Raw genomic sequence first — 27993 nt, 5'->3', positions numbered from 1 at the left:
AATGCTGGCGAATTGCAATAAATAAACAGAGGGTAATCTAACATTAAACCCACTATTGAATTGGATTTGTAATCCGAACCCAATCAAAATATTACTGTACATTAGGTGACCAACTGATAAATATTCACCCTAGCAAATTCAGGGGAATGAACTTCCCCAAAATCCTCCTAAAACACCGGTATAACAAAATATGACTGTACAATGACAGCATACTGATTTGCACATTTTCCCCCTTCTTACAATGCATATATATCATTTTCATCCCCTCATCGCGCCAATAATTCTTCATTTTTCCACCTCATAGCCTTTACGAGCATTCAGTACTTATTAAGCGGCATCAAACCTAGAACCAAGACCCAACATTACCAGAACTTAATCAGCTACCTTCTAAGGAACCACTTCTCGTTGTATCGTCCTTCAATATCTGAGCTGCAAGTATGAGGAGCTCCACCATCTCAAATCCTGCGGCAGAAACAGAATCTATCTTCTCACTGCTGGGGTCCCCATAAATATCTATGGGATCGTTGCCGATGCTTTCATCAATGGAACCAACATCTGCCTCAGCTGACCAACTGATGGGCAGGGAGCTGCCAAGGGCAATCTTGACAAGTTTTGCCTCATTAATAACATCATCAAGAGCTTCTGAAATGCTAGTAACTGTACCTTCAGAAACCGATTCTTTGGCCTACAAGATAGATTATAGCACAGGCACATGGCACATTAATTTTAGACAGGTAATTAGAATCATACTGCTAGCTTTTAATCAAACAGGCATGAGAGATTCCAAGCTAGCAGGTGGGAAAAAAATTACATGGTACTCTTTGACAATGTGATAAACAAAATGAACAAGCATCTCAAGCATTCATCAAAAAGTAAGGAAATCTTGAACCAGATCACTATTCAAAGTATTTGAATTAAGTTTAGAATCCCGCATCCCTGGCCCCTGGTCTGAAGGAAAAAGAAATTGCACATCCCATGCCTTGCAGTAACAATTGTTTGTACATATGATAGTGTCATACCTTTAAAAGAGAGAGACGAAGCCTATGAATTGAAGATGTCAGATGCTCCATAATTTCCATGCTTTCCTTAAGAGTTGCATGTTCAATCTTCATTCTGAAAAATTACATAACTATTATAACATTGGAAAATATAGGAAGGAAAAGCAAAAAATGGTAAATTAAATTTCTGAGGTTAGTGGACAAATCAATGGGAAATCATTTTGCATGCATAAGAACCACAAGTCTAAAGGCATGCATCAAGCAGTTCAAAGAGAGCCTCACAAAAATATTTTCACTAACCTGGCAAAGTCCATGCTATTGGACCTTCGGCTGAATAATTTCCCTTCATTATTTTGGTGAACTTCAGCTTCATGTCCGCTAACATCTAGTGGACCAATCCAACGTCCCAGATATGTTCTCTTTAGCAAGTTTTTTAACTTTCCATCTCTTTCAGTAACAAGTTTTTTCCCCCCAATATCAGCCAAAGCTTTTCCTTGTTTAATCTCCTTACCAATTTTCCTGCAAAAATGCATCACATTCTAGTTAGGTACTACTGTAATTAGTCATCAGCATTAAAACCAACTATTGCCAAAGGTGTAGAAAATTTTTCAAAGAGCAAGCCAAACAAACGAAACAGACAGATTGTAACAAAATCGTCTCCCAAATTAATCCATAAGAACCCGACTGAGACTACCAACATTTATCAGTTAAGAGCAAGATTATAGGAAGAGTAATTGGGTTCATTCCGGTATAATGGTAGCATTTGGTATTTTTATCACCATCACAACAACAGAATCAGGTGTTGATACATTATCCATGTGAAATGTAAATTTTGATGAAGGAAAATCTACAACAGAAGCCACTTAAGCAATTGATAAAATGATTCAAAAGACAAATAGATAGACTTCAATACGGTATTTACAAACTTTAAATGATAAAGAAAATATGAACTTTTTTTTTGATAAATAAAGTAAATATGAACTTAAAAAGAAAAGAGAGAATCTGATAGGATTCTTCAAGAAGATGTGGTTGGTTTTGAAAAAGAAAGGGTATCAATTAGATATATTGATGCGGACAAAGATTCGAAAAACAGGATAATGACAAGTGTGAATCTATTTGGGTAAAACCCCAACAAGAGGCTTATATCAAGGTTAGGCATTTAACTCTACTCCAGTCATGAAAGAACTTGCAAAGCATACCTCACAAAACTTTCCAGGGACAAGGTTCTTCATCAACGTTACAATCGATTTTATTTGAAGAAAACAGAGAACAGTCATGTTCCGAAATCTATTCATGGAGAGAAACTTCAGAATTGAAAAAGTACTCTCTTCAGCACTTTCCAAGGATTTGCTAGTTAAATGGTGAGGGCAATACCCATTATATGAGTGTGAGGTGGATGATGTGAGAACTGATAGGAGAGACCAGGCTGGTCTTATAGTGCATTTCAAGGTAAATAAGATATTTAAGTCATTTGTCCCACTAAATCAGTTGGACAATGATGTCACAATAAGTTTGATGGCATATTCCAGGAGGTCAAGACACATGTCAAAAAACGTGGATAGCAGATGCAGGGATATAGTGATGTAAGAAAGGTAATGCAAGAATTGAAAAAGTAATAAATGAATACATTAGTGGAAGCTGCATCTAGCACCAATAGACTACAAGACAAAGGTGAGTTATTTGAGATAGATTGGTCATTTACTGGTCCACGAGGAAAGTGACTTAAAATTTCAAGGAGATACAAGGACAAGAGGATGGCCTTAAGGGATAGGGCATTCGCTTCCTGAATAATTGTTACTCGATCATAGAGTTTGTTCAACTTTTCTTATATAGGTAATAAAAAATTTCTTGTTATGAGTAGTAACTCGAGTACTCAAGTTGAATACAAAAAAGTCCTCCAAAAAGTTACAATCTAAAATGCATGAACTCTACAAAGTGAACAAAAGACGGAATAGAAACCCCTCCAATGGTGACAGACCACTCATACAAAGTACGGAAGAAAGTAGATTTGAGTTGAAGAACGGAATTTTCAACACCTTCATATACGATTGTTCCTTTCTCTCAACGATATCCACGTAGGCAAAGTGGAGCAGCAAGAACCGCCCCCCTTTTCTCTCAGTAACAAGCCACAACATTCAATCATATTGACACATCATCAATAATCACTAATGCAACAAGATAAGGGTGGTCCACTGACAATTACATATTATTTTAAGCTTCAAAAGAGAACTTGCCATGGTGAAATCTTGCAAGTTCTCTTAACTGGCAAACAAAGCAGTAACAGAATAAAAAACAAGAACTTATGATAGTGTGAGATTCTGAAAGGAAAGAAATCATACTCCTGAAGTAGTAGATATTCCTGCTTTAGTTGTGCGAACTCCATGAGAGCTTTTACCTTTTCATTGGTAACCTGGAACAGTTAAAGAATCGCAGAATTAATCAATAAATCCAACTGAAAAATTATCAGAACCTAAAATAATTGAAAGCCAGTCCTGCTTAGTCACATAAATAGCTCAAGATGAAAGGCAGAGGCAATTTAATTTTTGTATGACACCAAAGACTTCATGTACATAATAGCACATCAAACTACAAGATTAGAAGTAGGGTTCCAGACTCAGCCAAGGACGTGTGTGATCCAGTGGACCACTTACTACCCAGGAACCACAAAACCCTATGTAAAGTTATAATACCTTTGACAGGTTTGGTTTCTCAGATACAAATCCAATCCTTTTTAATTTGTGTAAATCTATTGAAATATAGAACAATTTTCCCATTACTTCAAGGAGGTAAAAACATCCTCAAAAGTAATACTCCCTCTGTCCCATAATGATAGTCAAATTTCTATTATTGGCTGTCCCAAAATGTGTCCATTGCCAAAAAGTCAAAGAATCATTTTCACACTTTTCCAGAAAAACCATTATCAACTGCATTGTTTACATATGTTATGACGTACATTTTCACTTTCAAAAGGGAAATAGTGGAATATATACATGAGAAGTTGGCAGGAAACATTTAAACATTTTTGTATCGAGCCTCTTCTTAAAGAGAGAGGAATAAAAAAACAAAAAAGTAAACCACTAATTGAACCATAATAGCATGCAGCCAAATCACAGAACTTGTAAGTGTTTTAAAAAAACAAGAGAGAGAGAGAGAGAGAGAGAGAGAGAGAGAGAGAGAGAGTTACGAACCTCCGTAACGGGGGATGGACGATGGTGATTTGGATGGGGAGTGAGTGTGATAGTAGGGTATTCGAGGTACCCTAGGCCTCTTAAGGTTAGGGTTATTCGAGAAACCCTAGAAAACTCCTAAACAACTACAAGAGCTGAATTATAATTTTTCTTCTTAATTTCTTTATTCATTCTTCAATACCCCTATTAATAGGGTTACAAGCTTGAATTACGGAAACAATAAATAAATAAATATTACATAAATATTACTAAACCTAATGGAATAAATAATTCCCTTATTTCCTTCCTAATAAAAACCTAACATAATGGGATATACTTCCCTTAATCTAGGGATTCTTGCTTTAATCTATTACTCTTCTAAATACGACTAATACCATAAAATATTAATAAACTTATTATTCTCTTAAAGAGAGGCATAAATATAATTCTCAAAATGCCCTTGTCACATACCCTAGGTACATAACAGAGAGACGGAGAGAAATGAGTATAGATGACCCTCTTGTAGTATAAGCAACTTTAGTTTTATCTTACTCGAGCCATATGCTTGTGCATTCAGATAGAGGAACTTATAATGTATTCACCTCAATGTCTCTGACTCCTTAAAGTGTCTGCATTTCACATAATGCTCGAAATAATGTAAGTTTCCCCAAGTCCGCTTGTTTAACATTAAAAAAGAAAAGTTCATCTTGAGTGGAAGCTCTTGTATACTCATTGTATAATTAAGCCTCTTTTCATTTTAATAAATTTTTATTACTTATGCCATTAAAACAAAGAAAAAACAAACTTGATCTTTAAGAAATCTACTCATTGTACAGGAGTTTATATAATGTTATGCTGGATAAACTTTGTTGTCAATATTTTTATTTTCAACAGCGCAAAATATTAATAGCTTGTTTGTTCAGGATTTTTTAAAGTGTTTTTGATGTATTGAATAATCAATCTGATTGTGATTTTATCAATTTTCATTCCAAAAAATTCTACTCTTATCTTATACCTTCATTAACAAATCACTATCATGAACTTTTTTAAAAATATATATATATATATATGATCAATTTTTCAACGCTCTCCTAGCTTATTTTGACTCGAAAACTTAAGGCCTTGAAAGCTAATTTAAAAATATGGAAGGAGATGTTTGATAATGTGCAGTTCCATATAAATAAAATAAAATAAAATAAATCTCTTGGAGGAGTTGTGAGTTCTTGACGGGTTGAAGGAAGAGAGAGCTTTAGTTGCTAAAGAGAAGTTAAAGAAAATCTTGGTTATCAATGAATTGGTAAAAGCAACTTTATTGGAGATAAGTAGGAGACAAAAGTCAAGAGCTCTATGGCTAAAAGAGTCTGATAAATGCACAATAGTTTTTCATCGGGTGGCCAACTCAAATAGGAGAAACAACTCCATTGAATCGTTTCCAGTAAATGGCCTCAGATTCTTTTGATCAACCTGTTAGCAAGGAACATATTGTGTAGGTCCTTGAGAGTCTGTTTTTATAACAGTTCATCTGGGGCTATTGATCTTAAGGACTTCCGGCCTATCAGTCTTGTAAGTGGAGTTTATAAGATTATTGACAAAGTCATTGCTAAAGTCCTTGCCAATAGATTTTTTTTTTTTTATAAGTAAGAAAATTTTATTAAAGAAAGCATGAAGCTCCCTTAAGTACACAAGAAGTATACACAGAAATAACCAAAGCTAACCCAATAAAACCCACAACACCAAGGCCCCAGAAAACGAAAAAACCAAAAACAAACTACAAAATGACCCAACTAAAAACAAGACTACCCACTACCTGCCAAAGCATAACAAACCTACAACATGTGTGCCTTACCTTTTCTACACCTAGAGAGATCTTTCGCGTCGCCGTAATTGATGGAGCTATGCAAATTCAGAAGCTCCCTTTTTCCTTTAGACTTCTGGCGCGCTATCAACTAGAATTCCTCTTCCATGGCATCTCGAATAGCCATGGCCTCCTCCCCATAATCCCCATCCATCGCCCAATCTAAGGGCAATCCATCCCAATAATCATCTTCTTCCTCCTCCCACACCACAATCTCCCCGTTATGATCAAAACCGACTGGCCAATTCCGGGACTGGGAGAAACCATTTAAGCAACCACTCGGAGGGGAGGAAGGACCAACCACCCCGCCATTGTTGACCTCCTGAAGCGACGCGGGAGGGACTGAAACTATCGGGGGAAGGTTGAGAAACCCCTTCCTAAAAAGGCCCTAATTCACTAGTGTCTCTAACTTCTTCATTGCAGGAGGCTTTACCATCTTCTCCGCTGACGGCTCTGCAATCATAACCCTCTTATCAGCGTAGCCAAGAGACATCTTCACGGCTTCCAGGGAATCAGAAAGTAGCACATCATTCCACTTCACAGATTGCCCTTCCCTCAATTTCTTCGCCCTCCTGTAGTAAGACTAACAAGGCTTAGAAACCACCGCGGGGAGGGGAGAACACAGCTTCTCTCCCAAAACAGTTGCCCCAACGAGAGACGAAGGGGCAAAACAGGGTTTAGGAATCTGAAGCGTCCCCAATGGAGTGAACTTAAAGACAAGAGCCAAAGGAGTAGGATCTGACGAAAAACCCAATCCGGTGCCGGCGAAAGGGGGAAACAGAATTCTTTAGAGGCCGGAGTCTGGCTAGAAGACACCGGAAACACCTGGGAACTGCTCAACTCACCCCCGAAAGAAGACACAACCGGAGCCGTCCTTGTAACTGCCGCTGACGAGGGCTTCGACCTAAAAGAATCCCCAACAAAAATCGGTGAAGCTGGACTCACGCCCTCTGTGACTCCCAACCCTGTAACCTCCAAACCCCCAGGAGGAAGCCGATTCAGAACCAACCCAGAAGACACCTCCAATGTCATCTCCAACAAGGATGGCGACGAACGGGAAACTTTAGGTTTCCACATGAGTCGGGTCACGCAGAAACCTAAGGGTTTTCGATTCATCCCCGACCCGACAAACCGGTCCAAGGTCGTGGAGAAGATTATTTCGAAGCCCTGAATGCCATTGTTAAAGGTAGGCAAACATTTTATTATGTGCTCAAAGCAAATGAATGTATGGATAGTAGGATCAACTATGGTGAACCAAGGGTGCTTTGCAAACTAAATATTGAGAAGGCCTATAATCATGTCAATTGCGAGTTCTTTCTTACTTTATTTGTTGAGGAGGTGCGGCTTCAAGGAGAAATGGTGCCCTTAGATAGCGCATTGTATCTTTTCGGTGCGCTTTTCCATTTTCATAAATGACAATCAGTCTGGTTTCTCCAATAGCTCCATGGTTTGAGACAGGGAGATCTTTTGTTTCCTTTTTTGTTTGTTATTGTCATGAAGGCCTTAACTAAAATGTTTTCTGCAACAGTTGATGGTGGTTTTCTCTCAGGCTTTTATGTGGGGTCTAGGCACTCTAGTGTGATTAACATATCATACTTGTTGTTTGCGGATGACACTTTGATTTTTTGTGGGGTCAATCCAAATCACCTTCACCATCTGCGTGCTTTATTTTTTATGTTTTGAAGTTGTCTCCAGTTGGAAGATTAATCTAGCTAAGCTGGAATTGGTTCCTGTGTGTAAGGTTAATAGTGTGGATGGGTTGGCCGTCATTTTTGATTGCGGGGTTTCTTCTTTGCTTTTGAAATATCTTGGTCTTCCTTTGGGGGCCCCCTATAAGGCCAAGTATATTTGGAACGGTATTGTTGAAAAGATACAGCGTTCATTGACTAATTGGAAAATGATGTATTTGTCTAAGGATAGCAGAGTTACCCTTATCAAGAGCACCATTTCCAATTTACCTACGTACTTCATGTCTCTTTTCTCCTTTCACAAACTGCATAGAGAAGTTTCGTTGAGATTTCTTATGGGGTGGGCTAGGTGAAAAGTTCAAATTTTCACCTGGTTAGCTGGTCCAAAGTTTGCTCTTCGATCTCTGACGAAGGTTTGGGGGTTCGGAACTTGTGAATGTTCAATTGTGCCCTTTTAGGAAAATGGTTGTGGAGCTATGTGCATGAGAGAGAAGCTTGGTGGATAGTTTTTTTTGATAATTAATAAATTTTATGAAAAAAACGTAAGGCGCCCCTACATATAGAAGAAGCATACACAGGAACAATCAAAACTGCCCACAAAGAACTGCCGACAAGAAGAAACCCAAATAGACCCAAATAAACCCTCAACCCTAAGAGTCTAAGACCCTCAAACCCAGAACTCACATGGAGCATACACGCTATTTATATTCAAAACCTCCCTCCTACCTTTATTCTTTGGACGCACAAACTTTACAATCCAAAAAAGGTCATCTTCAATGGCATTCAAAAACCTCCCTCCTCACCATTTGACACCCCATCCTTGTCCTCGGCAAGAATGTCGGAGGAGCTACAACCCAAATAGCAGGGAGAAACAACCGTCACTATAGACAAGTGGGATCATCCACAAAACTCTCCTGATCACTGACTTGCGCCGAAGATACCTCCGACAATTGCTAGGGATGAGGGGGACTACTAGAGAAGAACATCCCCGAGACCTAGAGGGCCTTGGCTTCAAAAAACCCCGCCAGAGAAAACCTACATCAACACTCGTCGTGATTTGGGTTGTCTTAACAAACTGCGACCTGTGAATCTCATCTAGCGGAAGGACCAGACCATCGTCATCAGGATTTGTCGGAGAGGACTTAATAACTGGAAAAACATGGGCCTTCTTCGCAGACTGCAGCCTATGCACCACATCCAATGGAGGGACCACATCCATCCGAGAATCCTTCTTGTCACCCAAAGAAACCTCCCCTCAATGAAAAGCACCAAAAGCAATAGACCCAATCACGGAACTAGAAAGTTATGGTGGATTCTAAATTTGGCAGTTCGTGGGGTGAGTGGTGTTCTAATGAGACTCCTGGGCCATATGAGGTGGGGTTATGGAAGAATATTAAGAGGGGTTGGAGGATGATTTCTAGCATACCAGATTTCAAATGGGAGATGGCTTCAAGATTAGATTCTGGCATGATGTGTGGTGTAGGGAGAAGGCCCTTAAGGAAGCTTTTCCGAATTTATATAGTATTGCTTGTATGAAGGATACTTACGTAGCAATTCAATTTGAGCTTTCTAGTGGTTCCCTTCAGTGGAACGCAAGCTTTATTAGAGCAACTCACGATTGGGAGGTGGATGTCTTTGCTTCGTTCTTCAATTTGTTATATTCGTATAGAGTGAGACGGGAAGGTGAAGGCAAGATTTGGTGGGCCCCTTCCAAAAAATGTTTGTTCGTTATTAGCTCCTTCTACAGTGTCCTTATTTGTAATGATTATTGATTACATTCCTTTCCCTTGGAAAAGTATTTGGCAGACTGGCTCCTTTAAGAGCTACTTTTTTTGCTTGGTCGGCAGCCCTAAAAAAGATCCTTACCATAGACAACCTTAGGAAGCGGCACATCATTGTGGTCAATAGGTGTTGTATGTGCAAGAGAAACGGGGAGTCTATAGACCATCTTCTTCTCCACTGTGAGGCGTCTTGTGCCATGGAATGCTTTTTAAGTCATTTTAGGCTGTCTTGAGTTATATCTAGACGAGTATTTGACTTGTTTGCTGTGTGGAAGATTGTGTCTTCTTGCCTTTTGTGATATCTTTGGAGGGAAAGAAATGATATAAGTTTCGAGGACTGCGAGAGGACATTAGTGGAGCTTAAGTCATTTTTCTATAATATTCTTTATATTTGGACAGATACGTTTGTGCTTAGTTTTCACGATCTCCTTGTTCTTTTTTCTCCTTCTAGCTAGATGTTTCTCTTATATACTTCTTGTATACCTAGATTACGCTTTTCACTTTTAATGATCTTTCAGTTACTTATATATATATATCCAAAAACTTATTTATCAAAAAAAAATTCACTTTAAAAATCGAAACCAAAGACGCCCTAAAGAAGAAAGGCAATAACCGGCAGTTTTTCATACCATGAATGAGAACCCATCCATTAATTAGTAGCATAAATAAGGTTTTATTTTGTATTACTTATAAAAACAAAAACAAAAACAAAAAACCAAAACAAAAAAAAAAACCAAAAACTAACTTATCAAAAAAAAAATCACTTTAAAAATCAAAACCAATGACGCCCTAAAGAAGAAAGGCAATAACTGGGAGATTTTCATACCATGAATGAGAACCCATCCATTAATTAGTAGCATAAATAAGGTTTTATTTTTTAAACAAAAATGTAGATCACTGCATTGGTGCTAGTGCAAGTTCCAAAAGTGTATGGAGCATTCTTTAGCTCTTTTTTTTTTTCTTTTTTTTGAGGGGGGGGGGAGGGGGGGGCCGGCACCAACACAGAAAATACGAGAAGATGAAAGGTAACAAATCAATATGAACTAAGACCTAACATTCATATGGCGAAACCATATAATAGTGCCAGAAACAAACACTTCGCTAAAATTACCTGTAATAAGTTTCTTTGGAGCTCCTCCATTTTCCTTTGAAGAGCTGCATTCACATTTCTCTCCAATAAATGTCTTTCTTCCTGCTGCGATAAATGCAACAATGCTGCAACCTGACATAGATTCCATACTTGAGGAAAAAGAACATAAAAGGTAAAAGATACTACATTTCACAAGCACACAGTTCATACTCAGAAAAACAATGACCACAGATTTTGGGGAGTGGGGAGAGAGATAGAATGAGAAAGACATGAGAGAATATAAAAAACCTTCTCTTGCAAAGCCTGTGCAAGGGCTTTGGAGGCGTCGCCTTTTCCATCTGCCGCAACATCTCGTAAGGCAGGACCATTGCTCTGAATAGCAAGGGAATAAAATGATATTAAAATTAGAAATTGCATGAAAACAGGACCAACATTCTTATCAGGTGTATGCATCATGATTAAATATCATAATTCTACTAGAGATAATATAGGGGTTGATTTCTAGTAAACAAACACCAGTTCTCAAAGTCAAATAAAGTACTTATGTATAAGGTATTGATCTACTGCACAACCTTTTGTGCAATGAAAATACGCATCAAATATGAACAGTGAGGTTGCATACCAAATATGAACATAAAATTCCATAAAACAATCATTAGTGCAAACAAACTGTTCCTTTCCATCGCATGTCTAGTAACGGAGTCAATGATGTGTCCTCATTTCTTCCGTCCATCATGAATCTAGCTGGCATTTTGAGGCCCCCAATCACAAAGGTAAGATGAAATAAAAGTGGTCTATCCCTCTTTCCTTTAAAAAGCCTTTGGAAAGAAAGAAACAACTGACTTTTCACTTGTAAGTCTATAGACGTGTCCAATGTGAAGGCATTGGAAAAGAAAAAAAGTCTCGTGTTCAGTCAGGCTTTTACCCTTCTTTTTTTTTTTGAAAAATGCTCAATTTGTCCCTGAGGTATGACCTTCTATCAAAATTGCTCCCTAAGATTCAGAAGTAATCAAATTACTCGTTAAGGTTAGAATCACTATCAAATAAATCCTTCAGTTCCTCTTCCGTCAAATTTTTAATGTTAATGTCACGTCATGTCCAATAAAAGAGGACACGTGGACACAGGCCATGCTGACCAGCCATGTCAGCAAGAACAAAAAAACATGACCGGCCACTCATCTTCTTTCGTGGAGCGAGTGGCTTGTTTCAGTGTACAGCCCCTCATCTTCCTCCTCATCTGGGCTTCTACTACGCCATCAACAAGCACTACAAAGGCACCGTTTCCAAGTCAACCATTGCCATGCCGCCTTCTTCAGCGGCATTCAAGTGCAACAGTGCTCCATCTCCCCTTGGCCGTCTCCATACTATATTCTCCCAAGTAAATATATATTCCATCTATATTTTGTTCCTTTTCTTCTTCTTCTTCTTCTTCTTTTTTTGTGATATGTCTTTTTTGTTCCTTTTCTTATAGAAAAGTTTTGGATTTTTGTGAGACTTCGGTTTTTCTTCTTCTTCCTTTTGGTTTTTACATGTGAATGCTTGGTGATCCAGAGCTTTCCAATGCTCACTTACTTCGCGGTCAAAAGTCTCAAGATCGGCAACAGAGCACTCAGTGCTGAGCAGCAAGATGTAGAGATGTTCAAAATCTTTTTTTTTCCTCTTGCTGATGTGGTCAAAATTTTAATTGTGAGTTGACATGTTAATGACGTGGTAGGCCAGCGTAACCTGTGTCCACGCGTCCTCTTTTTATTGGACATGGCGTGGCATCATCGTTAAAAATTTAACGGAAGGGGACCGTAAGGATTTAATTGGTAACGATTCCAACTTTAGGGATCAATTTAATAACTTTTGAAGCTTAGGGAGCGATTGGATAAAAGGTCATAACTCACGGACTAATGGAGCATTTTCACTTTCTTTTTTTTTATATGATTTACAAGACATCTTCATGCAATGAATGGTTTAGATTATCAGTCGTTAACTCATGGACTAATGGAGCATTTTCACTTTTTTCTTTTATATGATTTACAAGACATCTTCATGCAATGAATGGTTTAGATTATCAGTCGTTAACTCATGGACTAATGGAGCATTTTCACCTTTTTTTTTTATTTTATATGATTTACAAGACATCTTTATGCAATGAATGGTTTAGATTATTAGTCGTTAGTTGGCTTCTTTTCCTCCACCTAGCTATATACTTCAAAGGCACCACTGCAAGCACGTGTACTATGAAACATGTCAAATCACAACTTATCCCAAAAGCTTAAACTTATAAGAAGAGATAAATTTAATCATTTAATCAATACTTTAACATTATCCCTCACATGTAGGCTCAAACTCACTTTTCAATAAGTGAGGCCCAACACGTGAAAAATTTAATTGAAAGAGGGGGTGAATTGACAAAGACAAAGTTCGAGCTTAAAACCGTTGCTTTGATACCATGTTAAATCACCACTTATCCCAAAAGCTTAAACTTATAAGAAAAGATGAATTCAATCATTTAATCAATACTTTAACAAAATACATAATTCTACATCATTGTGAATGAATAGACAGAATGAAACTTGTAGTGTGATGACTATATAGGTAGCCTTCCCTAGTATTCTCATGCGTTAAGATGAAGAAAAAAAAAATAAATAAATAAAAAAACAAAGGCAATGCAAAATTAAGGCACTATATGTAACTAGAATATACCACACACACACACATAGAGAGAGAGAGAGAGAGAGAGAGAGAGAAGAAACCCAGCAAATGCACAGAATAAGCCTGCAGTCACAAACCTTAGATAACAAGTGGGAGCCAGCATCAATAGCCATATGTACATCTCGACATTCATATTCTTCCAGTTTTTCATCTCCTTGAGGAGGCCGCAAACTTCGTACTCTGCTCTCTTCAAATTGCCTAATCTTTTCCTCCATCACGTCAACAATTGACTTCATATGAGATTTTCCCTCATCAAGTAAATTCATGACATGAACTCTATGCTGAGAATGGTATTGATGCAACCCTGCAATCCCACTCCTGATCATTTTATCTGAGCGTATCTGCATGTACGGCAATTAGGTTCAAAAATAAACAAAAGACATCAGGATTCAATATTTATATGCGCCCCTCCCCTCCCTCTCTCTCTCTTTTTGTGCAATGAATATAAGTTACATTTTAAGACATTAAAGAACTCACTTTCTTCTTTTCCAATTCACGAACTTTGTACTTTAGATGCTTTTCAATTTCCAACCCCTATGAACAACAAGAAATAGAGATTCGATAAAAGTAGAGTCAGTTATTCAGTTTGCAATGCACCAAAAGCCATAATGAAGTAGAATTAAATCGTACCATCCGTAGCTTATTTTGATGGTTATCCACAGATTTCCGCATTGTCTCAAGCTCTTCTTCCAATGCACTCTGTCTGAGGAATAAGTTATTCGAGTTGCAGATAGAAAAATAAAATCACAACCAAATGACAACAAGATTATTTTGCTTTTGAAGTTATCACATTTATCTTTGAGCTAACCAAGTATGTTTGATTCCTAAGATCCACAAAGGGTATAGGCACATCAACACAATTAATTTTTCTCATCCAACCCGTGCATAATGACTAGATATCACACAAGCAGGTCAGGTAAAAAGATGGGCCTAACCTATGTAATAATAACCAATATTCGTATAAATCTAAACTTCTAGAACACGAACAACATTCTTATGCAAAATGTGACATTAAAAATTAGATCAATATTCTTTTTTTTTTTATAAATAAGTAAAGGAAATTCAATAAGAGCACAAGGGCTTCAACGCAAGTACACAATAAGTATACAAGAGAAACTACTCAACAAATCAAGAATGAGAAAAAAGAGAACAAAAATATGCATATCTAGACACATGGAGAAGGGCGATAGCAAAGATCCACTCAAATAGGGATTTAAGAAAACAAGTCTGTAGATCCAAGCTTGCTTTCTCACAATCATCGAAGCTTCGAGCATTCCTTTCTCTCCAAACGTACCACATTAAAAAGGAAGGAATTGCATTCCAAACAATATTGATATCATTCCGGCCGACCCTTCTTTTCCAACTCACCAAAAGATCCACCACCCGTCTAATCATAACCCACTCTACCCCAAACATTCGAAATACCATAATCCACAACTCCCTCGTGACATCACAATGAAGAAGAAGATGATATGAAGTTTTTTTACACATACAATAGAAATCTATCACTATGATGTGACACTTGCGGAGATTATCCAAAGTGAGAATTTTCCCAAAGGAAGCAGTCCAAGTGAATAAAGCCAACCTCATGGGAGCCTTAGTCCTCCAAATGCTCCAAGGGAAAGGGGAGTCAACGTTAGGAAGAAGAATCTTGTAGAAGGATTTGACCTCAAAAGATCTTCTTTTCAAGGGGTGCAGAATCATTCCCGAGAACTGAACCAATGTGGTCTCTTCAGTTTCGTTTCAGTTCTTCTAAGGTTATCATTCAATTTGGGTTCCCAACATGGGAGAGCCAACCAGTGCACTTCAGTTCCGGGCAGAGTAGTCGGTGGAACCAAACCAACTGAAAAAGTGTCCCCTGCCCCTCAATGTATACACTACATTGTCCATAGCAGCCTACACGTCATACTCATATTTTAACTTTCAGAGAATATCTGTAGCATACACCATACCAAACTGAATAGCACATACAAATAAAAATGAACCTAAAATTTATTCAGCGTTTGTTTTCCTTTCCTATTCTCGAGCAACTAGCACCTCCTCTCCTAATGAGCACTGCTTTTCATTGTTACTTAAGCTTCATGTTGCTCCCATTCCCCCACAGTGCCCTAATCCTCATCCCTCATCTTCATCTTTTCAGGTTTATTTAGGGTTTTGCTTAAGAGAAAGATTTGACATACTTGATCTGGAGTGGAATATCAGAGTATTCAGAGTTAATATCGGTATTTATTATTCCTTTTTTTGGGGGGGATGTGGGAATTAGATTTGTTTTACTTGACCGCACACATATTGGAGTTATCCTGGATTTCAGAAAAAATGGATTTGGAACTCTGGTATTTTTTTTCCTTTTTTAGCAGAATTTGGATAGGCCTTTTCTGACATGAGGCATGGATTGGCTGGATTTTAAGGATTTAATTCATGATTTCCAAAGATAGCATTGTTTCATAGGTATTTTGTTTAATGTTCAATAAGCACTGCTCTTCAACTTAGTAATTGTCCATACTCTAACATCTACAATCTCTACTATTTCATTTCATGTTTGAAACTTACAACTATATTCAAATAAATAAATTAAATCATCCAAAAGACTAAGAAGAAATCAAGCGAAACTAAGTTCAGAACAAAAAAAAAAATATATTGTCCTGCATGTACTGCCAAGCATAAGGATACATCAAGGTGATTTCAGAGAATCTATGAGGGAATACAAAGGATGTCCAAATACACAAGCGGGATCACGTTATATACAAAGAGCATTATTTACAAGCAAAATTGTTTATTTTTTATAACAGGGGTATCCGGGGCTACTAGATCCCCAAGACACCGTGCAAAGGGCCCCCTCCACACCGGTCGGGTAAGGCTCAGGCTTTTGCCCGTAGGTGTGGCCCAAGGAATTGTTTGCAATCAAGATGAGTCGAACCTTAGACCTGATGTTTCATGAGGCACCAAGGTCAAGTGACTTACCACTCAAGCATAATTAAGTAATAAAATATTGTTAATATCATTAGCTCATGCACAGGTCAATACATTAGGTGCTTTCAGATCATTTTGTGCATCAAAGTCAGTAAATCGGACATCCAAACCAAGAAAATGAGAGAAATAACAGAAAACCATAGTAATTATTATAGTGATCCATCATGATAAATTAGATTTGGTATCAAGCTATCCAGCCATAGAATGATATTAATGATCAATAGGTGAATGATAATTGAAACTTAAAAGCTGAAAACTTACAATATATTTTTTTGATAAGTAAAGTCTTAATTGAAAACTTACAATATATTTGGATGTCGAAGTATCATTAAAACTCCACATTTCTTGAGGATCATGCAAAAGACACGCAACTTTATCATCCCAGCTTATATCCTCAAATCCTTTGAGAGAATTTTGCCTAATCTTGTAAAATTTATCAACAACCTGCCAAAGTAAACGTGAATGCATTAGAACTAAAAGGAATGGAAGGAGAGAAAAACATATCAAGTTTCAAAATTTGGTCTTAACAATAAAACTCACTCAGTAAGAAAGCAACATAAATAAATGAGAAGTAACGCACGCTCAGGCAGGAAAATGAGAATCTTATAGCTACCCTGATTTCTAAGATCCATTAACAATATACAATAAGCTTCTAGGTACAAATAATTAGGTAAAAACATACGTTGTTAAATTTTTTTTATAAGTACAAAACATACATTGTTAATTACTAGAGACTAATCGAATAATATCATATCATACATAGCATTCAACCTGTGACTCACCCTCCACCCCTTGCTTAACGGGGAAGAAAAATCCATCTAGCCCAAAGAACATGGATGAGTACAACTTTCACATGCTTGGCTGTGTCGGCAGAGGGTGGAGGTCTTCTGGTGACTCCTCAGGTGAGAACTTCACAGCCGAGTGTTGGTATGGGTATCTCTGGGCATGTTGTGGACCCAGTGTCTCAGAGGCAGGGAGTAGGTTGTCTTGAGTTGGTGATGGTTTCCGCTGTTGAAGGAGAAGTGGGTATCGTTTCAGAAGCTTTTTTAAGGGGTCCTCCGATGGATATTTGCCTCTGGAAAGGATTAGGAGACATTATGGAGAGTGGGGCTTCTGGTGAATGGGTGGTGGATGAGAAGTGTGATCAATTTGAATGTTCTTCGACGCTGCTTGAGCATTTTCATGAAGGACTCCTGCTGCAAGAAAATTCCAGAGACGGTGAGGGGGAATTTCAGAGCTATGAGCCGTTAGTTATTGCTCCACTGGCAGTGGAAGATGCAGACAGGCAGAGAGTATCACCTAGATGGGTGTTGGAAAGAATTAAGAGGTATTATCCAAGCATTGGGCTTTCTTGTGGTTACTTTGAGGACAGATTGTTGGCTTTGTTTGAGGAAATTGAAGTGGCTAGAGACCTCTCTTTGGCAGATTCCAAGTCTAAGTTTACGCCTGCTAAAGGGGTGAAGGGGAAGAGAGAATTAAATAGGCTGACTTGGTCTGTTAATTATGAGAAGAAAGGGGCTCAGTCTGAGAGAGGTAGGCAGAAGGGTAGGGGCACATCTCGATATTATGACGCCTAAAATTTTATCGTGGAATGTTAGAGGGATTAATGCGATCGAGAAAAGATTGGAGATTAGAGGGCTTCTAAAGGTTTGGAAGGCGGATATTGTTTGCTTGGTGGAGACGAAGATGGCAGTTATTTCTAGAGAGGTGGTGCAAAGTCTTTGGGGCTGCATTCACGTTGATTGGTGTTATTTAGGTGCCAACGGAGCATCGGGTGGGATTCTGCTAATGTGGGATAGAAGGGTGGTGGAGAAAGTGGAGGAGTGTATAGGTAGATACTCTGTTGCTTGTTCTTTGCGCAACACTGGTGATAATGTAATTTGGGCGTTTGGGGGTGTTTATGGTCCGAATGATGACAGGGAGAGGAGGGTGTTGTGGGATGAGTTAGCTGGATTGATGAGTTGGTGGGAGATGCCTTGGTGTATTGGGGGAGATTTTAATGTGGTTCGCTTTCCCAGTGAGAGATCTAGTGGTGCTAGCTTCTCGGCAGCTATGGAAGAGTTCTCAGACTTCATTTTCTTGCATAATCTGGTGGACTTACCCCTGGAGGATGGTCAGTTTACTTGGTCTAATGGTCAGGAAGATCTTATTTGGTCTAGAATTGATAGATTCTTAATTTCTTCGGAGTGGGAGGAACGCTATCCTGATGTGTCTCAGAAGAGATTGACAAGGCTTTTCTCTGATCATTTTCCCTTGTTATTGGATTGTGGGACAAATAGAGGAGGAAACAGGTATTTTAAGTTTGAAAACATGTGGCTGAAATACGAGGGTTTTGTTGAGCAGGTTCAAAAGTGGTGGATGTCTTATGATTTTTCTGGTTTGCCAAGCTTCGTTTTGGCCAATAAATTGAAGGCTTTGAAAGCTGACTTGAGGAAATGGAATGAAGAAGTGTTTGGTGATCTAGGGAAAAAGAAGAAAGAATTATTGGAGGGTATTCGAGAGCTGGATTTAATCGAAGAATGCCGCTGTCTTGAGGAGGACGAAAAAATTCGTAGGGTGGATATGGCGAGAGAGATGGAGAAGACCCTTCTTTTTGAGGAAATGAGCTGGAGGCAAAAGTCTAGAGCGTTGTGGTTAAAGGAGGGGGATAAGAATACAAAATTTTTTCACAGGGTGGCCAACTCACATCGCAAATTCAATCAAGTGGATTCTTTGAATATTAACGGTATAATTTCAAGAAATCCTACGGAGATTAAGGAGCATTTAGTTAACTTTTACAACAAGCTGTACTCAGAGAACTGTTCCTGGCGGCCTAGGGTGGAGGGCCTATCTTTTTTATGCATTGATGAGGAGGAGAGCACCTGGCTAGAAAGAGCTTTTGAGGAGAAGGAGGTGTGGGATGTTATCAGGGACTTGAATGGAGATAAGGCGCCGGGCCCTGACGGATTCACTGCGGCTTTCTTTCAAAAGTGTTGGGGCTTTTTAAAATCTGACATTATGAATGTTTTTGCAGAATTTCATGCTCGAGGCAAGCTTGAAAAGAGTCTGAATACTACTTTTGTCACTTTGATTCCCAAGAAGACTGGTGCCATGGATGTGAGAGATTTTCGCCCTATTAGCTTGATTGGGGGGATTTACAAGATTATTTCAAAGGTTCTTGCAAACAGATTTAAGTCCTTTGTGGGCAAGATTATCTCCAACACTCAGAATGCGTTTATTGGTGGTAGACAAATATTAGACTCTGTGCTTATTGCTAATGAATGTGTGGATAGTCATATTCGATCGGGGGAACCTGGACTTCTGTGTAAGCTGGATTTGGAGAAGGCTTATGATCATGTGAACTGGGACTTCTTGCTTTATTTGTTGCAGAGATGTGGTTTGGGGGAAAAATGGAGGAAGTGGATACGCTTTTGTATTTCTACAGTGAGATTTTCTATTCTTGTAAATGGAACCCCAGCCGGTTTTTTTAGTAGCTCTCGTGGGTTGCGACAAGGAGATCCTCTTTCTCCTCTGTTGTTTGTGGTGGTTATGGAGGCTTTGAGTCGGATGTTGACTGCCGCTTTGGATCAGGGTAATTTGACTGGGTTCTCAGTGGGCTCCAGGGATTCCGAGGCCGTAGTTGTGAATCACCTGCTGTTTGCGGATGACACTTTGATCTTTTGTGGCGCTCAAGAAGAACAGATTCGACATCTGAGATGTATTTTCTTATGCTTTGAGGCAGTTTCTGGCTTGAGAATTAATTTAGAAAAATCAGAAATCGTCCCTATTGGTGGAGTAGAGGATGTCGAAAGGCTGGCTAATCTTCTTGGATGTAGGGTTGCTTCTCTGCCTATGACTTATTTGGGTTTGCCGTTGGGTGCTTCTTACAAGTCCACCTCTATTTGGAATGGTGTTATTGAAAAAATGGAAAGGAGGTTGGCGGGTTGGAAGCGGATGTACTTGTCGAAGGGTGCTCGGTTGACTCTTATTAATAGTACGCTCTCCAACATCCCCATTTATTATTTATCATTGTTTCCTATTCCAGTGAGGGTGGCTAATCGTCTTGATAAAATTCGAAAGGATTTTCTTTGGGGTGGCATTGGTGACGAGACCAAATTTCATCTAGTTAATTGGAACAAGATTTGCACACCTTTGCCTACAGGTGGGTTGGGAGTTCACAATTTCATCCAGCTCAATCGAGCTCTCTTGGGTAAGTGGCTGTGGAGATATGGTAGGGAGAGAGAGGCTTTATGGCGTTTGGTGATTGATGCCAAGTTTGAGAGTTTAAAGGGGGGGTGGTGTTCGAAAGAGGCTTCGGGTTCATTTGGAGTAGGTGTATGGAAGCATATTAGGAGGGGGTGGGAGGAATTTCGTAATTTTGTTCGGTTTGAACTGGGGAATGGATCAAATATTAGCTTTTGGCAAGATTGGTGGTGTGGGGATAGATCCTTGGAGCAATGCTTTCCAGCTCTTTTTAATATAGCAAGGAATAAAGCCGCGACGGTAGAAGATAATTTGGTGGTTCATAATGGTGCTATTCAGTGGAATGTTCTATTCACGCGACATATTCAGGATTGGGAGTTGGATATGGTCTTTTCTTTCTTCGATCGTCTATACTCCAGTTCGGCTCGACATGGGGAGGGTGACAGGTTAGTGTGGAATCCCTCTAGAAAAGGTCTATTTGAGGTGAGATCATTCTACAAAGAGCTTATTAGGAAAGGTGGCCCTGTTGTCCCGTGTTTTCCTTGAAAGAATATTTGGCGTGTTAAGGCTCCAACTAGGGTGGCCTTCTTCGTTTGGTCAGCTGCTTTGGGCAAAATTTTGACGCATGATAACTTGCGTAAGAGGAAGGTGATAGTAATTGAGTGGTGTTGTTTATGTAAGAAGAGTGGGGAGTCTATTGATCACTTGTTGCTTCACTGCGAGGTAGCCCAGGCTCTTTGGAGCTTTGTCCTTACTTTATTTGGGGTCGAGTGGGTTATGCCACGTACGGTGTTGGAGTTGCTGAATAGTTGGGGGGCGGCGCTTGGGGGTGGTCTTGCTATTGAGGCTTGGCGGTTAGCTCCTTTATGCTTGCTGTGGTGTATCTGGAGGGAGCGGAATGCTAGGCTGTTTGAAGATGTAGAGACATCCATGGTGGAGCTTCGGAAGCGGTTGCTCAATACTTTATATTTTTGGATAGCGCCCCATCATAGTTTGAGTTCTTTTACTTATGTAGAATTTTTAAATTTATTCTCTGTTCGTCCCTGTTAGGGGTTCTCTTGTATACTTCCCGTGTATAAGGGTTGCGCCCCTCTGCGCTTTTTATATAATTGCAATTACTTATCAAAAAAAAAAACTCATGTAACACCCCAGTCCTATATTGGAAAGAAGAGTTGCCCCTAAAAAGTGAGTGGTTTATAGAAAGAAATTCATGAGTGTTAAGTCTTACATTGGTTACTTATTAGGTAAAACTGGGCTTTATAAGTGATTCTAGAAAAGCTCCAAATTGACTAGTCTTTTTGCGGTGATAGTACAGATGTAGCTAGCGCTTTTCCCTGGATCGTTACAAATGGTATCAAAGTCACCTACTAATACGCCATGTGGTACTATCAGCACCACATGACATGGCCCTGGCGAGGGGGAAGAAGAGTTGTCCACATAAAGTAAGTGGTTTATAAAAAGAAACTCATAAGTGCTAAGTCTCATATTGGTTACTTACTAGATGAAATTGGGTTTTATAAGTGGTTCTAAGGAAACTCCAAATTGACTAGTCCTTTTGGGGTGATAGCACAGATGTGACTAGCGTTTTTCCCTGAACGATACACCTCACCTTCCATAGCTTGCTTATAAGGGGAAAAATAGGTTTCATGTTAGCTGCTTTAGCAGGCTAAACTAAGCAACAAATAAAAACAATTTGTATCAACAAAAAGACTAACACAACATCCTACAGATCTTATCATTGTCAATCTTCAAGCCTTCTCGTGAATAAAAGAAATGCATTTTCAATATGGAAACCCTAAAGGTGTACATACAAGTTTTGGATCTCAATTACCTAACGAAGTAGAAAGTGAAGTATGATATGTAAAAAGAACATGCAGCGGCCAATTCGTACCCTTGGTTGCCCAGACTTGCAGATTCATCCACAATATGTGGCAGAAGAAAACTCAGAGATCAAACTATGACAGTTGAAAGGTGGTTCTGGTACAAGTTTCTTCTGGGCAGGTTTCTTAGATATTTAAAATAAATAAATAAAGTTTCTTATCTTTCTATATAAAGTAGTTTTTTTTCTTTTCACCTATTCAATGGGAACAAACATACACACAATACTGACATTAGAAATCTGTACAAAGTAGACAAACCCTAAAGCAGGGCATACAAGCCTAGAAGGCCATGATACCAAAGCTACCATAATGGGGTAAATATGACATTAATTGTCAGCAACACAAGAGGGTTAATTATAAAGATGAAGATCACCATGAAAGCTATTACTTTTCTGGTCCATACACATAAAACACAACTACTATTTTAGCCCAAGGTGGAATTGTCCAGATACTGAACCAGCACCTAATCCTGTTAGGATTGACATTGATATGCAACCACTGTAACCGAAAAAACACCATGGAAAATTTAGAGATGTAATTACACCATACAAAAGAAAATCCTTAAGTTATATGTATGCCAGAAGAGGATCTAAACACAGTCTAGCTATCACCCAAGAAAAAGCTACATCAGTAGGAATAGGTTCATTAGGGGGGGAAAGGGACAATAACCCTGGCCAGAGTGCTTCGTCTCGGGAGATCAGAGATGGCTTCTCCCAAACCCAAGCTTTGTCTGTCGGTTTTTATCACATGTGGGAGTTAGATGCTCGGAAGAAGGCTGCTGAGTTTTGGGAGAGGTCTGAGGAGTGGGAGGTGGATAGGAGTCACGACGAGGAGTTCATGGCTATCATGGACAAGTTGATTAAGCGCCAGACGTCCAAAGGCAAGAGGGAGCTTCCGAATCTGCAAAGCTCCATCAATTATGGTGTCTTTTATGCTTCTTCTAGGTGTAGGAAAGGCAAGGCCCAATTGTTGTAGGGTTGTTTGCCTTGGTGGTTTTTGTGGGCTGTTTCTCGGGTCCCTGGGCATTTTTCCTTTTGTTCTTGTTTGGGTTCTTTGGCAGGTGCTTTTGTATGGGTTATGTTGTGGGTTGTTTTAGGGTGTCTTTTCAGGTTCTAGGGTTTTTTAAGGTTTTTGTTGGGTTTCCTTGGGTTTGCTTTGGTTTCTTCTTTGTATACTTCCAGTGTACTTAGGGGCGCCTTACACTTTTTTCAATAATATTTTTACTTATCAAAAAAAAGAAAGGGACAATCACCTTCTTGAAAGTCTTATTCTGATCTTCTTGCTTTGCTAGATCAATCCGCAATGTATCATTGAGTTCCTTCTGTTCAAGACAATCTGAGGTGAGCTCATCTAACCTGTGTCACACAATATCATGCAAATTAAACAGAAAAATTACCATGAAGCAGTGAGAAAAGTATCAGGACAATAATAGATGATGCACTTGATTGTGTTTTAAAAATATATAAACAAAATTTATGCGCACTTTGCATCAAGAAATGAGTAGACACTTCACTTTACTAAGTCATGCATTAAGAGAAAACAACAAAAAACCAAAGATTTATTTTGTAGCACCAAGACCCATTCACAATTTCTTGAGCTCTCATAAAGTATCAAAGAATGACATGTCATCCCTTAAATCAACTTCTCACTCAAATAAATACAAGAAAAGTTATAGAAGGAATATGTACCAGAAGTACATCAATAGCAAAAGAAGGCAATAACAAGAGAAGTAAGATGCATCAGAAAATCCATGCAATTCACATATCACAAAAGGAGACCCAAACTCCATCTACTGCTATGCTTTTGTCTAGAAACTAATCCTAGCCATTACAAAATACTCTCCTACTCCCTTCCCCAATAACCTAAACAATTGCAAAGAGTGGAACTTTCTACTTCATCCTATTCTCCATAATCCAACCACCAGCTTCCCACCCTTCTACAACCTCCTTCAAAGAGGATAACACTGCTCATTACTCCTGAAGCTACTAAGAAATCTACCCATATTAGGGGGTAAAAGTACAATGGGAAGTATTAAATGATTCTTGATGTGCCTTCCATAACACACACGGTTGAGAAGATCTAGAAAACATGTCATCCACCATTAAGATCTTATTGCCACAAGTGGGAGAAATAAAATCAAAAACAAAAAATATAAAATAAAATACAAACTGAATCATCAAATCACTCGTAAGGGGACAAGAAATCACCAATTCTTCTGTCAGCCCCACCTACTAAAGCAACGTGAAATTCAAACCTCACAACGCATAGATATTGTATAAGTTTTTCGTCGTGGTGGTATTTGGGAGGGAATCAGATTTCTTTCCATTCCATGAGAGAATTTATAGTTTTTCAGTCTTTAACAAAAATGTCAAATATGTCCTCATCTTTTGCCTCCTCGTATAGATAGTCATCATCTGTTTCGCTTATGAGTTATTTCTATTTCTTTTCCTCTGATTGCTTCTTGTTAGGCGATTTGCATCAGTTTTCAACCACTGCATCATCTATAGATAGATATAATAGCAATAAAACCTTCGATGTTGACACCAAAGTCACTTTTCTTTTCTATTAAGCATGGTGAGAACAGATAGTGAATGAACACCCAAAGGGTTAAAAGACTGAAAAATACCTTTTCTGGATATCACTCAATTTCAGCGACATAATCTCCTCCTTCTCCTTAGCCTTCTCAGCCTGTTACCACCCGTAAAGTATCTTCAAAAACTTCTATAATTATTGAAAGTAGGAAAGCTTTCACAAAGAATCATACAATAAACTAAAACTCTTTTTCTTTTTTCTTTTTTTTGATGAGTAATCGAAATTTATTAAGAGTGAAAGAGAGCTACCCATATACACAAGAAGTATACAAGAGAAACACCTAACCAAAAAAAGACATACAATAAACTCAAACTTAAAGGTGATAACTGTCATAACCTCCATTATTGAATGGTCCCTTTCAGCAAAAGCAGCTGCTACACAGCCATGGAAAAATTTAACCTGCTTCTCAGCTTCCATATTCTGAAAAAGGAAAATGAAACAAATTACAACCATGAAACGAGTTTCCCATTCATTTGTGTCATAACATGAGATAAAATTCAGTCTCTTAAGAGGCCGAAACAAAACCTAGAGGTGATGTAACTATATAAAAACTATCATCCATGCTGCTTTCTAAAAGTTTTAGCCCTCCATCTTTCCTCTTCAGTATTACATGTTAAATTTGTTGCTAACAGATGCAGCTCTTCCAAATATTATTACAACAAGCACTTGCAAAAGCCAACCACAAGATCGCTCAAGCAGGATGGTCATAGTAGATTATCCATCATTATTTTCTCTTGAGGCAATGTGAGAACAGATTAAGCTAGATCCTAAAAGAAGAACAGGCAGTAAAATTTCAAAAATAAAATAAAATAAAATCTTAAAATAAAACATAAACAATTTCATGTAAAATATGATATTCAGAAAGCTTGCAATATTTTTTTATAAGGAATTCAATCTCAGAGGGACACAACCGAAGTACATATAGAGTATACATGAGAGACACCCAACTAGGGAGAAGAACACAAATCCATAAACTCCAGGAAATTAAAAATTAGAGGACTATTGTGAGCAGCCATCCAAACATAGAGAGATTTCAACATGATTGCTTTTAACTCTATCACCAAACATAATCTTGCTAAATCCATTACTAAATCTTCCTGTCTTTTTGGCTTTTGTTGTTGGTCATGTTTGATATTATTTGATAGATATGATTTTGATGGAAGATGCATAAGTTAGCAAATAACACAAACTCTTAAAGAGAGAGAGAGACCTTTGAGACCTCTATGCCGTGCAGCTCTGCAAGTTGGCTCTGGGGAAAGCAAAGCAGACTAATAATAAGCATGGAGTAGGGGGGGTTAAGCAAGTTTCATAATTGAAAGTTACAGATATTACTTTGATTCGGTAGGCCTCTGATAGCTCCTCTTGAAGATTTGTATTATCTCTTGTGCACTCAGCTAGTTTCTTTTTCAAGTTCTCAATCTCCTGCTCCAAGCCAGCTGTCCTAATAGGGGATTGATTGATTTTATTATGATACATTTATTCGTGTCCCCTAATATACCAACAAACAGGCAACAGGAACACCCTTTCTCTCCTTTCCAATCCCACCTCCCAAAAAACAAAAGATAAAAGGGGGAAGAGAGAAAGGGGAAGACAGATCATTTGGACTGAGAAAAAAAAAATTATACCTTTGAAAATGCATTCGCGTAGCCACAACAAGGTAGCTAGGTCCAGCTTGTTGCATACACAATTGCTCAATATCTTTGCGCAATTCATCACGCTCTACAAAAGAAATAATCCATACATTACATCTTTATTGATAAAAATAGATTTGATACTGGAGAACATCAGAGTGATAAACTTTATAACGTAGTGCTCTAAGAAGCACAACTTACAATTTCAAATGTGGAGAATGAATCTATTAACTATATAATGTGTAAACTCAGTTTATCTAATAGGGAAAGGACAAAAATGTCACATACGAGAGACAGACAGACACACAGAGAGAGAGAGAGAGAGAGAGAGAGAGAGAGAGAGAGAGAGAGAGAGAGAACGTGTAAGATCAGGTTTCAAACAGGTGATTAATACCCTTCAGTAGTTCATGAACAGGCCTTGATGAGAATTGTAGAGGAGGAGGAAGCAGCTGCATCTAGGAGTAAAAGGAGTTGGAGTCATTTTTTTTTTTCTTTTTTACATTAGTATACAAATTTTATTAAGAAAAAAGTGGAACAAGCAGAACAGGGGGAACTACAAAATACCCACAAGAAATTTATACTCGAAAATTCAAAAGAGCAACAAAAACATCGATTTTATCAAATAGAATGCCATCTTTGTTTCATTACCCTGAGCAAGAGCAGTAGGAAAAGAAAATCAGAAAGTTGTTCAATTACATTAAATGGACAATCAAGTCTATGTTCAACACTTGCTAAACTAATTCACTTATACTAAACGATAACACATTTTAGGACCAAGAATTAATGCCATAAATAAAAAGTGTACATACCATGTTCCAACTGGTGGATGCGAGCCATCAAGGATTCATTGTCGTTTGAATTCTCATCCATGTCTGAAAGAAAAGTTAGACTACAGACGTGAAACCCAACAGAATCAAGCATATAATTTAAACCTAAACAATAACAGAACCACAAAGCACATCAACAGAAACAACAAACGGTATTCCCATACAATCTTTCTGGTCCAAACAAAAACATGGGACTGATTTTAAACTAGAAATAACCCCATTTGCCCACTCGGGTATCTAAAACAAAATCTGATTTCTGCATCAAAAACGAAAAGATACCCCCTTTAGACCTTGAATTATCTTTTCCGTTAAATCATTTTCTGTCTAAAAACCAGAACTACATAACTGAACTCCAGAGCATACTGAAATACAATTCTCTGATGATAAAACAGATATTTAACTAATCAATAATACGAGCATGAAGATTTACCTGAAAGTTGTGGCTAAAACCGGAATTTGAACGAGCAAAGAACAGGTATAGCAGAAACCCAAATGGAGGGGTAAAAGAGGAAACGAGAATTTTCGTTTGGTCTGGTTTAGAAGAGGAAGAGAGCCATCTCTCGTCGAACAGCTCTCTCTCTCTCTCCCCCAACGAACTACGTTTTCTGCAAGAAATGTCTGCCCCTATT

The 27993-nt window shown here is 38.4% G+C and overlaps 1 protein-coding gene across 2 annotated transcripts; it reads right to left on the bottom strand.

Annotated features, from left to right (window-relative positions):
- Positions 1-38: 38 nt before the first annotated feature.
- LOC133881440 (uncharacterized) lies at positions 39-27993 on the bottom strand. Of its 2 annotated transcripts, none has more exons than XM_062320370.1 (18): positions 27795-27993; positions 27347-27409; positions 26532-26625; positions 26239-26342; positions 26117-26155; positions 25243-25326; positions 24941-25002; positions 23567-23669; positions 16556-16696; positions 13913-13981; positions 13760-13816; positions 13360-13623; positions 10868-10951; positions 10601-10711; positions 3338-3408; positions 1299-1517; positions 1020-1113; positions 39-685 (listed from the first exon to the last, which is right to left on the bottom strand). In XM_062320370.1, the coding sequence occupies exons 2-18, from the start codon at positions 27347-27349 to the stop codon at positions 377-379; spliced, it is 1908 nt and encodes a 635-aa protein (XP_062176354.1). In that variant the 5' UTR covers positions 27350-27409; positions 27795-27993; the 3' UTR covers positions 39-376. The 2 variants fall into 2 exon arrangements, with proteins under 2 accessions (XP_062176354.1, XP_062176353.1); XM_062320369.1 differs by having other exon boundaries at positions 26239-26347; positions 27795-27992.

This window comes from Alnus glutinosa, chromosome 11 (assembly GCF_958979055.1).
Source record: "Alnus glutinosa chromosome 11, dhAlnGlut1.1, whole genome shotgun sequence".
Classification (NCBI taxonomy): domain Eukaryota; kingdom Viridiplantae; phylum Streptophyta; class Magnoliopsida; order Fagales; family Betulaceae; genus Alnus; species Alnus glutinosa.
This window is presented reverse-complemented; position numbering and strand designations above follow the sequence as displayed.

Coding starts and splice junctions, on each gene's coding strand:
- LOC133881440 (XM_062320369.1), bottom strand. CDS start 27,407: ATGGATGAGAATTCAAACGACAATGAATCCTTGATGGCTCGCATCCAC. Junction 26,348..26,531: donor ACGCGAATGCATTTTCAAAG/GTATAATTTTTT, acceptor ATCCCCTATTAG/GACAGCTGGCTTGGAGCAGG. Junction 1,518..3,337: donor GAATATCTACTACTTCAGGA/GTATGATTTCTT, acceptor GCATTTTTGCAG/GAAAATTGGTAAGGAGATTA.